At 39.9% G+C, this 16,922-nt stretch overlaps 1 protein-coding gene across 5 annotated transcripts in view; it reads right to left on the bottom strand.

The window, feature by feature from the left end:
• The window catches only part of VRK2 (VRK serine/threonine kinase 2), a 162,901-nt gene that overhangs the window by 39,577 nt on the left and 106,402 nt on the right, over positions 1 to 16,922 (bottom strand). For all 5 annotated transcript variants that reach the window (XM_033936306.1, XM_033936305.1, XM_033936303.1 and 2 more), the window contains 2 exons: positions 7,317 to 7,437; positions 4,837 to 4,895 (listed from right to left, as the gene is read on the bottom strand). In XM_033936306.1, coding sequence (XP_033792197.1) covers positions 4,837 to 4,895; positions 7,317 to 7,437 — 180 coding nt within the window. The remainder of the gene's footprint in view (positions 1 to 4,836; positions 4,896 to 7,316; positions 7,438 to 16,922) is intronic.

Here is a 16,922-nt window from a genome sequence, read left to right as displayed (position 1 = left end):
CACATGAAAGTGATTGTTGATGGGCAATTTGACAGATGTGATTAGGAAGAAAAAGATCCAAACCAAAGCTGTACGGTTCCTGACAGCCTTGTAGGTGCAATGCGAGATCTAAGGAGATGACAACAACTGCTGAATATTTGTCCAAAGCCATTCTAATTTCACTGCAACTGTACGGAGTGTTTTGGTACTGTGTCCTTTCCTGAATCCTGCTCGACAAGGGTGGAATACTATGTTCTCTCTAAGTAGGAAGAGCACTGGATAAGAATGATTTTTCTCTAGCAGTTTAGAGAATGTGACAATTCCAGCACTGCTGCTGGCTTGTCACAGGCTCAAGGCAGGAAAAGTAAGAACTCAGCAGGTAAAAAGTCTCAGGAATTTGCCCCTGGTTCACAAATAGGTGAGTCTGCCTATCTGAGTTCAGGCATGACAGAATCTAGCCACTGGCAAAGTAGACCATTGTACCCTTTGAAACAGCCTATAACCAAACACACAACACCTTCCAGAGTGCTAGGGAAAGCTCAGGCATATTTCCCTTTGAATAAAACTAATAACAATTTTCAGACTACACAGAAGGGGGAGCCAGAGGCTTGGCTCATTCCAGAAGTATCTAGGTGTGGGCGGGGTTTCTCTAGATATAAAAATGAGCTCCTCACAGAGCAGAGGAAGAAGGGGAGGAGACGGCGAGTAGACCAGTCTCTGGAGAGCACACAGGAACCTGAGGACTTGCTTACTAGTGGAGCCCAGCTGAAACCTAATGAGGATTGGGAAATGCTAGAGCTGGAGGAGGATATCCACAGGCCAGAGTTGGAGCTGATTGATACATCAGAAGATATGGAAATTGCAAAGGACATCCCTGAGAATGATCTTCCAGAGCAAATGGAGACCTGCTAGCAATGCTCAGTCTATTTTAGCTGTCTGAAGTGTGCTGTGTTAAAGGGACTTACCTATTTTTCTTTGAAGTTTAAAACAGAAAGTGAACTCTGCTCTATCAACTACCTATAGGTGCTGGAGGTGACACTGTTCCTTTTTGAACTCTGTTTTTCCAGCAACCAAAGGGCTATGGTGACTAAGGGCTAGATTCACTAAGGGCACGGATCCGATCCGTGTTCGGGGGACTTATTCACGAATCGCCCTCATATAAAGGAATCATGTCCCCAACCGACGCATGCATCAACCATCTGTAGATGGTCTGCATATGCACTGGTTCTCTGTGCCCAGCAGAGCTTTTTACCTTTTTTTTTTTTTCGCGAGCTTGCACTGCGGGGAAGAGAGCAGATGGGGCAGAGAGCAGGGCAGGGCAGTCAGAAAGGACCTGAGCGACTAGTCCTCAGCAGTCGCTTATTTTTGATCGATAGCCCAGTCGGTGTCCCTCATTTTTTTTTTTGTGAATCACTGCCTGCTTACATTTGAATGCCATTCCCTCTCATTTGCATGCGTGGATCGGAGGATGATCGGGACAGAGGTTAGTGAATCAGGTCGGAGGGAATTCGGGTCGTAAAGGGGTGGCTAAGTGGTTGGAACTTGATCGGTGGGCTTAGTGAATCTAGCCCTAAGTGAATTAAGAACTGATTGAACTGTGCAAGAAGAAGCTTTCTGCTTCAGAAGTTTTTGTTTGTTTTTTTTCTCCTTTTTTGAGGACTGGAAGGAACATTGGAATAGGTTTATGGGACAATACTGTGAACTGATTTTGATTATTTGTTCTTTTTTCTACCAGATGCAACTGCAAACTAGTTTTCTTTATCTTCCTGCTTGGGAAAAAGCCTTGGAACAGCTGTGGCTTTGCTCAAGCTAAGGCGTGGCATCTATCCTGCTGAGAAAAGCCTATGGAACCCAGCGTACTGCTGTGGTGTACTGAAATACTTTGTTTTGTTGAAAGTTTGCACTTACCTGTTGCTTATTGTTTTGTACTTGGGTTTTGTTTTTTTGTGCTTTAGTTTTCTGGAAAATATTTGCCTTGTCTTGAAAGACCTAGACAATAAAACATTATTTTTGCATTCAACCCATTTGGACTCAAGATCTGCTCTGTTCTGTGTGCTGGGTGTCATTTTTAAGTGCTGTGGTTTTACCCTGAGCCAAACACCTCCTGTAGGGCTATCCCATATTGGAAACACATCTTGGAGAAGTTTATGCTGCCTTGCAGGGTGGGCCGCAACTGTTTAGCAGACCCTGGCTAGCGACAAGAAGGAAAGATGGAAATATGTAAATAAATGCCTTCAATAGTCACTTTTATATGGAGAGATATGATTGTTATACTGTGATATTAGTTTAAACCAATATGTGCTATAATCACAGTAGCTCTTTATGTTTTATAATTCTTAATTAAATATTGTGAATATCTCAGAACCAACACCCGTGACTGGTGAAATCACCAAACTGGGGTTCATTGGGGGACCATCATTGAAATTCACTGTCCCCTCACCATCCTATTTAATATTATTAAAAGATTCAAAATGTGGTTACTTATCTGTGAATCGGATGGTTAGATCTTATTATTGTTCCCCAGCGGTGAAGAAATTAACTTGTGTTAATAACGTGTTAAAAACCACTGTAGTAACTCCTCCAAAAATTGTCCATGTCCCCCCGACTCGAGTTTCGATGGATATCGTCTTCAGGGAAGGACTCTTATATCAGCTCCCTGTGATAGCTTGGGGCTAAAATCTGTTGCTGACATGGACAATTTTTGGAGGAGTTACTTCAGTGGTTTTTAACACGTTATTAACACAAGTTAATTTCTTCACCGCTGGGGAACAATAATAAGATCTAACCATCCGATTCACAGATAAGTAACCACATTTTGAATCTTTTAATAATATTAAATAGGATGGTGAGGGGACAGTGAATTTCAATGATGGTCCCCCAATGAACCCCAGTTTGGTGATTTCACCAGTCACGGGTGTTGGTTCTGAGATATTCACAATATTTAATTAAGAATTATAAAACATAAAGAGCTACTGTGATTATAATAAATGCCTTCAAACATCTCATTTCTTGGGTGGCTATTTGCATGTCATGAAAATACATACCTACTTTCGAACAGCAGTTTCAAGTTGCTTTTGAAAGTTTTCCCTGACGCAGCCTCTTATTGGCGAAACAATGGCCTTGTTGGAACAGCGGAACAGCTAGCAATGTTTAATGCTGAGCGTTCACCGCAGCTGGAGCGGAGGTCAGACAGCGGCATGTGATCAACGTCTCAATGCGGCAACATCGGCATTCCAAGCAAAGTTTACGTTTGATTTTTCTATTTATTCCCTGTGCAGTGGTTGGTGTTATGCCCTTTTGAAATTTACATTTTTGAGTGGTGGAGGTTTTTTTTCTTTTTTCTGCTTATGATAAATAGTTGAGTGGCTAGAAATTCGTTGTGATTACCGGTTTCTAATGTGAATCACTTGAGGCTTTTTCTCCATGTATTTGTTAAATGTGGTTTTCTTGGGGCAGACCCACCGCTGGCTAATAGCAATCTCTTTGTTTTTACATTGAGTTAAAAAGTGTTATTGTTTCAAAATGGACCCAGATTAGAAGGAAAGAATTTCTTACATACAGGGATAAAGTTGTATCATTAGGAGCTTCTTTTCAGTTAAGATTCCCTTGTAAATGTTTTGTTGTACAGTGGTGCCTCACACAACGAACTTAATTCGTTCCAGGAGCAAGTTTGTTATGCGAAAAGTTCGTTGTGTGAAACGCGTTTTCCCATAAGAATACATGTAAAACAAAATAATTCGTTCTGCAGCCCTGTTGTCCCATAAGAATACATGTAAAACAAAATAATTCGTTCTGCAGCCCTACATTTCCCTCCCTCCACCTCACCTTATATGCAGAGTTTGCCAGCTTTCTTTTTCACCCAGCCGCACGATTTCAAAAAGCTGTGCACGCGCAGCTGCTGGAGTTGATCAATGTTCTCCTCTCTTGCAACTTCCGGTTTCCGGTTGCGTCAGAGGAGAAGATTGAACAACAGAGCATGCGCGCATGTGCTGCTCTTTGAAAGTGTGTGGCTGGCCGAAAAAGAAAGCCGGAAAACTCGGTATCTAAGGTAAGGTGGAGGGAGATGATGGAACACTGCATTCAGACAGGAGGGTGCTGCTGTTCCCGGCTCACATTAGGAAGCGGCGAGAGTAGTTCCGCCCCCCCCCGGGCCCCTCGGGCGACTTCGTTGTGTGAAACGAAGTTCGTTATAGGGAGCAAGACAAAAAGTTCGTTATGCGCAGCGTTCGCTGTGCGAGGCGTCCGTTATGCGAGGCACCACTGTATATCAAAACAATAGATACATTTTCTATGATTCTCAGCAGTTACGTTTCTTTTTAGAGGGAAAAGGTGTTTCATTTGCACCACAGTGATTTTCGGTATAACTCAAGTCTATTTTTTATTAAACCATCGGTTTTCACTTAATTTCCTGTAAAACTTTAAGTTGTGATCTTTCCTGGAAGAATTTCTCTTTCTTAGTCTCCTTCCTCCCTTATTGAGGACTATGTTTGAATAAAAAGTATGGTTTACTTCTTTTTGTTAAATATATTTATCCAATAATGAAAATGGATTTATTTTGTATCAAGTTTTTCAAATATCATGACTACTAATACTGGATGTATTAATATCGTATATTGCCTGTTAAGCACAATTGTTGTTTATTTGAAAATTTAAATAAAGAATTTAAAAAAAAAAAGTGTTATTAATTTTGAGTACTTGTCTTACTAATGTTACATATTTCCTGCTTTCTCCCCGCTTAATAGTTTTTGAATATTTACCCTTCTGTTTCCATCTCCTGGCATAAATTAGTGAATTAGAAAGTACATGCCTGAATGACATATCGTGACTGGGATGTTGGTGTACAGTAGTTATACTTACAGTTGCAGTTTTCAGAACGAGCCCAGGATGTCAGAGAACCAGGAAGCCGTTCCATGAATCTGAAAAAAAAAATGAGGCAAAATCCCCACAAGCTTAACTTACTGTGATTAAGCCGATGATAGTTTTCTGAAAGGTCAATTCAGTAAGAGAAAAATTTCCTAGCAAAACTACTGCACTCTCTTCTCACACTTACCACCACATTTCTCTTAAAGTGATTAAGGTGCAAAAGGTAACACAAATTTGTCATCTAGAAAATTTGCACCTTATAATTAGGACTAATATATTATTGCTGTAGATAAGCCAAATTAATCTTCACACCAGGACTAGTTTTTATGCAAGGGGAAAAAACCATCGGAGAATGGATCTCTGTTGCAAATTTCATCTGTATCTTCCATATATTTGTAGCCTAAAGAGCTTTCCATACTTTGCTTGTTAGTTTAAAGCCTGAGGGATTCTAAATACAGCAGTTGTCTACTGGCACTAGCTCTCTGCAATTTCTTTAAAGCTAACTATATTTTTAAGTATTCAGCTCTAAGAATTGAACTCATGGGGTTGTACAAATCAGTGAAATAAAATCTGGTAATCTAGTCATGGCAGTAAAGTTGGTTCTGTGCTCCCTGCATAAGGGATGTAAGATTTTTGTTTCTTTTTTTGTGAAGTTTTGTTAAAGTATTAAAACAGAGCATCATAAAAACAGAACATGACAAGAATAAAATAAATGCATATACTATATATCACAATATCATGAACTGGAAATATAACTCTGAGAGGGATTAACAAAAGTAGCAAAAAAATAAATAAATTTGATAAGTTGTTGTAAACATATATGATGCCATTCCATCACAAATAAAGCCCAAGTATATGTACAAACATATTATGGGACAGAAATAGTCAAATGAGAATGTAACATGAGCTATATAAATGGCCCTGTGTGTAACCTAGGGCTCCTTTTACTAAGGTACGCTAGCGTTTTTAGCGCATGCAGGATTTTAGTGTGCACTAGGCTTCTAGAACTAACATCATCTCTATGCTGGCGTTAAGGTCTAGCGTCCATGGCAATTTAGCGCGTGCTATTCCGCGTGTTAAGGCCCTAACGCTCCTTTGTAAAAGGAGCCCCTAGTTTGAAAAATAGTCAAATTTGGAAAAACATAGAAATTCAAAAACAGAGGGATTTTATCTTTTAAGGCAGTGCTGGAGCTGGATCCAGTGATAAAATTCAGATTCCAGAATATCAAATTTTTCAATGATTTGGGAGTATGATAAAAAAAAATGTTATTCTCTATAACTTGACGCATATACCATATACCTTTCTCCTTCCAGATCCGTCAATTAAGAGGATGATTATCAATCAAAATCTTTGCATTATGCAATGTCTTTGGAATGCTTATCTACAACTTCAAAGAAGTTTGGGTCATACAAGTGGCACAGTTACGGGTGGGCCCAGGCCCATCCATTCTGGCTCAAGTCCACTTAGCAATGGCACTACACTCTCCTCTCCCAGCTTCTGCCCTCCAATCTCTGAACCACATCCCTCCCCAGAGTACCTTACAGGCCTCCCCGTCACCAGCAGTGATTCAGTTTTGCTGCTGACACTGGCCCCCAGCTTCCCTCTGCCACACCCTGCTCTCACTGACATCACTTCCTGTTTCCTGTCCAGTGGGGTGTATCAGAGGGAAGCTTGTGGGCTAGCGCCAGCAGCAAAAATGAATTGCTGCTGGGGATGCCTGTAAGGGTACTCTGGAAAGGGATAGGGTTGAGAGATGAAAGGACAGATAGTGGGAGGCCACAGAGGAGAGATGAGGGATGCCGGGTAGGTGTAAAAACCAATATTTTTTAAATTCATATCTCTCAAGGGGGAGAGAGGAGGAGAGATGGAAAGGACCATCCAAGTTAACTGTGGATAAACAGAATTGGAACCCAGGCTGCAGTTTCCTAGCCCTCGCCTCTAACTACTAAGTTGCTTATCTAACCCAAAGTATTTTTGGAAAATAAATTATTTTGATGTTTACTGCATTACGTAAATTTATCGATCAGATTAATAAATCAAACATTTTCAGTCCTATTTAGAATTGGCCTGAAAATAAAAAGGATATTACATCTAAAAGCACAAGGAAGATGATGGTTACTGCGGATGGGCAGACCAGATGAGAGTCCATGCTACCTGTTTGCATGTTATGATTATACAAATGCATCTGTCCCAAAACATTACCTGGAAGTCTTAGCTGAGCTCTGGCATGTGATCAGTTCATACTAACAATAATTACACCAAAGTAGAAGATGTTGCTTGCTAACTGCTGTAATTATGCATTCAGTAGAGACCTGCATAATATATTCATATTAAAGACAAGTCTAGTGAATTTCAGGAATATGGTCTCTTATCACATGTGGTTAAGAGAGAGGTCTTGCAGGCCCTGGGTGCACTTTGAAGTTTTCCTTTTAGAAGGGACAGGGGGAAATGATGGAGTACTTTCAACCCATACTTTGTTTTAGCAGTCAGGACAGCTACAGGGTCAGTCAGGTTCTGTTCCCAGGGCAGTTTCCCACATAACCACTTCAGGATGCAGTAGGCAAGGATTTCAAGGTCACTACGTCTGGATAGGGCTGAGGGAATAAGAATTAGAGAGAGAGAGGAAAAAAAAAAAAAAAAGATGACAGATTAGAACATCCTACTATGAAAGAGAAAACACTTCATCGGACAAAATATGAAAAAGTCAAGTGCATAATGTGTTTTGTTTGTTCAGCTGTATTAAGAATCAAAAGCAGCTGGCTTTTGGCCTTGGTCCACAGACATGTCACTGGCGAAAGAAAGGGTCAGTTTACTCCCCTCATCTAACTCTATCCTTCACCAGTCTGGTCTGTCACGCGAACTTGATCCCTGTGGCCTCTGACATGATCCAGACAGCCCATAACCCACCACCAACACTTTTTTTTTTTTTTCCAAAGATCCAAGCAGTAAAACAAAGAAAGAAATGCCTATGCCTAAATTGCTAACACATGTTCCAGGAAGTCCATGGGGTCCATGCTGGTCATACAGAGACTCTTTGAGAGTAGACTAAACACTGATGGCCTTTGCTGTTCTGCTACAGTATGTTAGATTCCACCTTAGAAGATGGGACAAAACTGCCATCTAGTGTACAGCTAGCACAGATTGGCGTTTTTCTTTAGTGTAGAGCTAACATAACAGATGTGTTTCCTTAAAATTTCAATAAGCTTTCTCCTGAAAGAGTAGAAACATTGCCCCCCACAAAAAAACAAAACAAAAAAAAAATGCTTACTTCACATGTCCATTCATGCTGTTTATAACATTTTATTCCCTATCCATTAAACACCTTTGCTCTCTAGACCCTGCCGTGAAGGGAAGATGTCTTAAATCCTATTTGGAGACTTACATACACGACAAACACCATAGCAAGCTGTGTCTGAGCAGAAATTCACTCTCTTTTACCATCAACAGGCTTTTATGTCAATAGCACAGAAGGGATGAGTTTGAAAGCAGGACCCACCAATGTAAGGATCTGCAACCCAATTTCGGGCACAAGGATTTACACCAACTAAAAACCTGGTGTAAATTCTCACACCTCAAGTGAGGTGTGGATCTCCCTTAGACAGTAAAACTGTGTGGAAATTCCAGGAAAGCCCCGGATCCACCATGCCTCCTCCCATGGCCACGTCCCCTTTTTGGATTCACGTGGATCCTAGCGCCTAAAGATGAGCATACACATTTTAATTAATGCCAACTGGTGCCAATAATTGATGATTGAAATCCAATTATCAGCACTAATTGTCTCATTTATCTTAAATTGCAAGTGCATCCATTATTTGTGTGTGCACAATTTTGAGCGCCATATATAAAATTAGGGTGTGTATATATATTTCTTAATATATGCATATAACTTTTTTCTTAATCGGAGGTATCAGATAAAGGTTCTAGAATGACATTTGTTGTTATTTTGTCACCATTTCTTATTTAAACTTCAATAAATATTTCATATAAATATCTCTAAATGATATGTAAATTTTTGTGACATGCTCAGACCCTCAACCGATAGTGCTTCCTTTTGGCTTCCCTGGGTCACATTGTCCAAAAAAAAAAATTTCTGGGGCCGCACAAACGTGCAAACGCTGCAGCAAGACAGAGGAGGGAGCCGGCAAGACGGTAAACATCTGGGGGGCAGCAGAGGAAAACACTGCATCGCCCTCGACCGGGGCCGCACAAAATACTTCACGGGGCCACAGGTTGGACACCCCTGCACTAGAATGTATAAACACACACACATTTTGCACCACAGCCTTCGAGAGGAGAGAGAGAGAGAGATGCACTTACAAACAAAACTGCATGCGATTGTTAAACCTGCTGAAAACAGGTATCATGTTTTATGAGCCTTCGTTAAGTGAATTCTAAAAAAGTCACTCGGTGAACGTTATTTTTTTTAATTTAAAGTCAGCTACTAAAAGCTACAGTGCCAACACATCATAACTGATTATTGTTAGCATGCATAAGTTATTCTAAAAGCATGAGACAATATTAGCTCTTACACGTACTCCATCTAAACTGCTATTAGTGTATCAGATTATTAAAGGCCCTTCAATCTAGCAGAATGCTACAGCATCCCTTGGGTGCCATTTATTTTCTGTGCTAGATTCGACAACGTCCTAATGTAAAACTTGGCTCTCGTATTAAAATAAAAACACAATCTCCACCACTTGCTGTTCTGTAGCTGTTTCATCAGTCATAAATCTCCCATTAACTATGGAATGATTCTGTGCATACACACATGTTCACCAGTCCTTTTCTCCCCATTATGGCTATTCCAGATTACAACCCCATAAACTAGCACTTTTCATTTCAGATCCTTCAATTTCCAGAAAATGCTGGGTGGCACCCGTTTGTGTGAGATGACTACAACAAGCGGCAGGCAAGTAGCCCTTGGAGAAAAATTGTCAGAATTACAATGGACCACTTTTCCCACTCAGGGAGTAATTGATATGAAGCTATAAGTAACGGCAAGTCATTTAGATTTCTGTAAGTCATTTAGATTTCTTTGTAGCTGGTCTTCAGCTGAAATGCTCCTTTGAGAGTTAACTTTCCTCCATTGTCTCAATTGGGTCAGGCTAATTACCTTCAAGTTCACATTTCAAATTACATACCCATATACTGGGCAGCTACTTACATTCAGGCAGAGAGACATCTACTCTGGACTTACGTTGGAAAGTAAAGGGAGAAACATGGTAAGAACAACAGAGTGCCATTTCTGTTATTCCTTGCCCAAGATCAGTTTGTCACTCGCTTAGAAAGACAGATATTGAACTGTTATCATAGGGTTATTACTGGATAATCACTGCGTTTTTTTTAGCAGAAGGATGGAAAAAGATTAGGCACATGTGATTAACAGGATGGCCAATTTTCTATCTACAGTATATTGCAACAGTACAAATTCAATAGTTGGGAACAGTTATGTACATATTATGTAAAAACATATAGGGCTCCTTTTATCAAACCACAGTAGAGGGCTTTACCACGGGCCGGCAAGGTAAATGCTCTGATGCTCATTAAATTCCTATGAACATCGGAGCATTTACCTTGCCGGCTTGCAGTAGGAAGCTCTACCGTGGTATGATAAAAGGAGCCCTTGGCTAATTATTCTGCTAGTTAGTAAGTTTCATGTCAAAATTCTATTGCTATAGAGCAGGGGTCTTAAAGTCCCTCCTCAAGGGCCGCAATCCAATCGGGTTTTCAGGATTTCCCCAGTGAATATGTATGAGATCTATGTGCCTGCACTGCTTTCAATGCATATTCATTGGGGAAATCCTGAAAACCCGACTGGATTGTGGCCCTCAAGGAGTGACTTTGAGATCCCTGCTATAGAGGGACTGCTTCATACCCTTTGGAGAAACAGCGCTTTAAAAAATTACCCACTTGAAGAGCCCGAAACTGACTCCTAGCAAGCACCTGCGGGGACGTTGGGACCGAATCATCAGGGTCCTAGTTTCTTTTTTTAAACTTTATTTAGTTTTTAATGCCAACAAAAAGTGCAATACAATTTACATAGAAATAATAATCAAATAAGCACTTAGAAACAATCAGAATCTATAAAAAAAAAAAAAAAATTCCCTCCCCCATCCACCATTACCATCAGGAATAATACCAAAACAAAAGATATAACCCCCCCTCCCACTCCCACCCTCCTGGATGTGTGGGTGCAATACAATGGAAAATAAAGATAAAGGGCAACTATAACAAATCTACAAAAGATGTCAATGGACCCCAAATCAATTTGATTTTCTCATATTGGCCTTCCTGAAGACGGGATACTGGGCTAGATGAACCATTGGTCTGTTTTTATATCAGTAACGAAATAACATTCTAATTTCAATTTTAAAAGATTCCACAGCTAGCACAGTACCTTACAAAAATAAATTATCAATCAAACAACACACAAGAGGAGATCCATTATTTCATCCTTTGCATTAAAAAGTGCTGAAAAATATTTCAAAAATGTTGAGTAGAACAGGAATAATGGTTTAAAGCAGCAATTTTCATTCTAGCTTTATGTTTTTGCTAGGGAATTAGTACAGCTCTAAGTCATTGGCTCTCAGTTACACATTATTAATCAGAGCTATGATTGGTATACCTGTGGAGATATCCACAGTGGCTTCCACTGAAATCATCTGGGCCTGGAGATTTACCATGGCTCTTTGCATTTTGGCAGTGGATAAGCACAGTATGGACTACCTTGTTTGCTGGTGTTCTGTATACCACACTGGCATACACTTTACTCAAATCCTGCCTGCTCACTATGGTTGTATCCTGCTTATGCCTTCTCAGCAGGTATTGTTTGCTTTTATCCCTGCAGAATCCTATATTTTTTAAACAAAAAATGGGCACCTTTAATTATGGCCATGTCCTAAAACGTCCTTCCTTGACTTTGATTTTCAGTTGATCATGTTATGTGTACTGTATACATCAGTGTGATTCATCTTTCAGTGAAAGCTAACAGTTAGTACAAATAAAAAAACAAACAAACAAAAAAAAAAACAACAACCCACATTTACCACCTCAGAAGTAAGAAAAAAAAAATCTGTATAAGCAATATCCTAATATACTGGCGGCAATTCAAATAACTTAAAGAGTTTTGACAAAATGATCTTCCAGTAGAAAATGTAAATTAAATGGAACTTAGGAAAAGAACAGAGGAAAGGATTTTGGATTTAGCTTAAGCCTTTTTTGTTTTTTTAGTAGTAGCTCAAGGTAAGTTAAATTCAAGTACACTAGGGGCTCCTTTTACGAAGCCACGGTAGCAGTTTAACGCATGTAATAGCGTGCTAAACTGCCGGCCGCGCTAGCCGCTACCGCCTCTTCTTGAGCAGGGAAGTTTTACTAACAGGTGATTTTAACATGCCAGATGTTGATTTGGGTAACCATATTGATTGGGGTATCCATATTGCAGGGTCTTCTAGAAGTAGGGAGATCCTGGATTCTCTACAAGAGGAACTGTTCCAGCAGTTGGTAATGGAACCTATGCGGGATGCGGTCATACTGGATTTAGTGCTTAAAAAATGGGAAAGTGTTTCTGATGTCAGTGGGTGATCATCTGGCATCCAGTGATCACTGCATGGTATGAATTAATATTAAGACGGGTATATATAGGGCTCATTCAAAAGTAAAGGTTGTAGACTAAAATAAACTAACTTTGTTAGGATGGGGAATTATGTCAAGAAATTGTTATCTGGATGGGAACGTCGAAAAAGTAGAAATGCAGTGGGCAAAACTGAAATGAATTATTGTAAAGGCGATAAATCTTTTTTGTGAGGCAAGTAAGTAAAGAGGTAAGAGGAAAAGAAGGCCACTTTAGTTCTCAAAACTAGTAGCAAGACGGTAAGAAATAAGAGGTTAGCTTTCATAAACTACAAAAGATCGCAGAGAGAGGAAGATGGGCATAAATATCTGGAAAAGTTAAGAGAGGCTAGTCGAGAAGTCAGAAAAGCAAAGATACAAATGGAAGAAAAAATAGCTGACACTGTAAAATGGGGAGACAAAACATTTTTTTAGATATATCAGTGATAAGAAGTACAAAAGTGGCATTGTGAGACTCAAAAGTGAAGGGGAGAAATATGTAGAAGCTGATAAAGAAAAGGCTGAATTGCTTAACAAATATTTCTGTTCTGTGTTCACGGATGAAGATCCGGGAGCGGGATCGCATAAGACAAATGCAAATAGGGATGGTGGAATGGTAAACCCCGATCAATTTTCAGAGGGTTGTGTTCATGAGGAGCTAGCTAAATTAAAGGTAGATAAAGTGATGGGGCTGGATGGTGTACATCCAAGGATGTTGAAGGAACTTAGGGAAGTTCTGATGGCTCCGCTAACTGACCTTTTTAATGCTTCTCTAGAGTCGGGAATAGTACCAGAGGACTAGAGAAGGGCAGATATGGTCCCTCTACACAAGGGACCTCAAAACCCTCCTTAAGGGTCGCAATCCAGTCGGGTTTTCAGGATTTCCCCAATGAATATGCATTGAAAGCAGTGCATGAACGTAGATCTCATGCATATTCATTGGGGAAATCCTGAAACCCTGACTGGATTGCAGCCCTCAAGGAGGGACTTTGAGATCCCTGCTCTACACAAACATAGGAGTAAGGAAGAAGTAGGGAATTACAAGCCAGTAAGTCTGACTTCTGACAAATCTTCTAAAACAGAAAATGGTGAAGTTTATGGAATCTTGTGGATTACAGGACAAGAGGCAACATGGATTCACTACAGCAGGGGTAGGGAACTCCGGTCCTCGAGATCCGTATTCCAGTCAGGTTTTCAGGATTTCCCCAATAAATATGCATGGGATCTATTTGCATGCACTGCTTTCAATGCATATTCATTGGGGAAATCCTGAAAACCCGACTAGACTACGGCTCTCGAGGACCGGAGTTCCCTACCCCTGCACTAGAGGTAGGTCTTGTCAGACAAATCTGATCAATTTCTTTGACTGGATGACCAGAGAATTGGGTATAGGGAGTGCACTAGATGTGGTGTATTTAGATTTTAGCAAAGCCTTTGACAGTGTACCACACAGACATCTAATACATAAACTGAGTGCTCTTGGGATGGGCCCCAAAGTGATGAGCTGAGTCGTCTTCCACTGGTTAAGTGGAAGACAATTAGTGCAGAGAAGAAGTTTTTAGATAACTCCCGAAGACAGGTGAGCATCACTTCTATTACTTCATCAGAGGCTCATCTGCGACTTCTCAGCGTCTTCAGTGGACCAAAGTTGTGATAATCACTAGGTGCCAGATTCAGGCTGTAAGGATGATGTGGAAGACATTCAAACCCAAGCACCTGCTCTGTCAATGTGCTCTTGTGTGTGCAATGTTGATGGGTGACCAGGGTGACCAGAATGACCTTCATCGGTTAAACTTGTTCTTCCTGCTTTAAACCTTTCATTGATTCATGGTGCTATGTCCATACTGAGTCAATATCTGACAGTGAATTTTCCACAGGTTTCACTCCCTCTGCCCAAAGAAAGCACACTACTGCATGCTGCTCTTCAATGGTGCAATCTTGCAATGGATTAAAGGCCAAGCACTGCACTGTGAGTGGACAAACTATACAACAGGCAATGTACAACTACATATGTTGTATTTTGCTAGCTCTTGTCCGGGTTATCGCGTAATTTAACAACTGCCTTTAATTTTTTTATTCACCCTCATATTAAGTACATTGTATCATAATCTAAGATTATTCAAAAACCATTTGATTTTTGAGCCTTTTAATTAAGACTGATTCAATACTCAAGCCTCATTTCTATTTTGTGTGTACAAGGAAAAAAAGCACATCAGACTACACTCTCTAGAGTTAAAAGGGGATAGACTCCGTACAAATGTAAGGAAGTTCTTCTTCACCCAGAGAGTTGTAGAAATCTGGAACGCTCTTCCAAAGGCTATTATAATGGAAAGCACCTACAGGGATTCAAGAAAAGGTTAGATAAGTTCCTGCTAGACCAGAACATATGCATGTAAGGCTAGACTCTAGTAGAGAACTGATTTTTGACCTAAGGGCTGCCGCGTGAGCGGACTTCTGGGCACGATGGATCACTGGTCTGACCCAGCAGCAGCAAATCTTATGTTTTTATATTAGGACTTTTTTTAAAAAACAAAACAAAGCAGCATAATTGCACTATCAGTACAGAGTAGTGCAGAGCCAGATTTTGGGGAAAAAAATTCATACCTTTGATCTGTTTTATGGATATTTAATATAAAAATTTGTTTTGAAGTTAGGAATATATCTGCATTCAGCAAAAATCAAAACCATATTTAAAGTGGCAATTTAGCTGAAAACAATTTTTCTGCAGGCTTCTGCTCCATTCACTGCAGGAAACTGTGCTATCACTGGGTTCTACTAAGTGGGGGTAGAGTTTTTTTTTTACCACGGGCCAGCGAGTTAAATGCTCTGACACTCAAAGGAATTCTATGAGGTTGCTGATATTTACACTCACTCAGAAGCAGGGGAAATATTACAAAATAAAATACAAAATATACAGCAGGGATGGACCAAAGAATTTCCACCTTTACTCTTTTTTGTTCTTGTTCCCATAGGGTTCCCTGTTCTCTTTTTGGTTTGTACAAAATAAAATACACAAATAAATTGTGACTGTTCACAGTCCAGCCAAGCTCCTGCCCTGAACACACCTACTCTACAGTCACAAACAATACACACACCAATGAGAGAATTTTATAGGAGACCTTTTACGGGCAGATATACTGAAAACTCCTTTCATAAGATTGCCATTGGAATGATTCATGAAGAGGAATAGAGGAGAAAATCTGTAAGATGTGCAGAAAAAAAAAACCCCAACAACAACAGCCGCCCAGGAGTGAGACTTATGAAGTGGTAAAGAGAAAAGCAAACCTCTTTTAACTTAAATTGGAAAGTCATTTATAAAAAAAAAAAAAAAAAAAGTCAGAAAAGACTAACCCCCATTTTACAAAACCGTGATAGGCAGGCGCACTGAATGCTCTGAACTGCTCCCAACACTCATAGAGTTCCTATGGGCATCTGGAGCAGTGCAGAGCATTCAGAGCTTCCACGGTTTTGTAAAAGGAGGGGGGGAGGGGGGGAAGTTTCCATTCCTCATTTTCTTGGCCCTTCCACATAGAACTATTTATTCACATGACAGAGTGGCTAGTTGTGTTCACACTTTGCTGAAATTGAAACTTCTGCAAAAACTAGTTAATTCTAAGAAGTTCATTCTTAAAAGAATCACATATTGACAGTGCCTTGTCCCATGTTGGTTTATACCAGTGGTCTCAAACTCAAACCCTTTGCAGGGCCACATTTTGGATTTGTAGGTACTTGGAGGGCCTCAGAAAAAAAAATAGTTAATAACTTATTAAGGAAATGACAATTTTGCATGAGATTAAACTCTTTACAGTTTATAAATCTTTCCTTTTGGCTAAGTTTTAATAATAATATAGTAATTCATAGCTAAAGAGACATATGACCAAGAAACTGTTTTATTTTAATTTTGTGATTATGATAAACATACCGAGGGCCTCAAAATAGTACCTGGCAGGCCGCTGGTTTATACCAAGCTGTAGGTGAGAAAGAAAATGCTCTGCATCTTACAGGACAAAAACATGAAACTCCGGGTGCTCTTTCAAAATAGATATATCTTATAAAACTGTATTACTGTTTTAACAACCAGCAAGGTAACAGGTTTGCAAATTAGCCAAACTTGTTAAAGACGGGCCTCACACTTCATCGCCGTGTCCAAATAAACAATTCTGTCAGCTAGATGGATAGTATATGGCATAATTGCTCATCAGAAGAGCTCCAAGGATAATAGTGAGCATCTAATGTGGTGACTTAGAATAAGAGAAGACAGAGACTGATCCCCAGATTCATTTCACACAAAAGCTCACATTACACAGAATGTAATTTAGACAACTCATACTCCTCTTATGTTCATCAATGATGGTAAATTAAAGCAGGTCTTGCACACTCAATGCACAGGTCCAGAGTATTTAAAAACACTCAATATGTTAAGCGCAGTATATCTCCAGAGAAATTAGGTATTGACTGAATGCCTCAGTGA

This window comes from Geotrypetes seraphini, chromosome 3, assembly GCF_902459505.1.
Source record: "Geotrypetes seraphini chromosome 3, aGeoSer1.1, whole genome shotgun sequence".
NCBI lineage: Eukaryota > Metazoa > Chordata > Amphibia > Gymnophiona > Dermophiidae > Geotrypetes > Geotrypetes seraphini.
The sequence above is the reverse complement of the archived record's forward strand: the minus strand, read 5'-3'. Positions and strand labels throughout refer to the sequence as shown.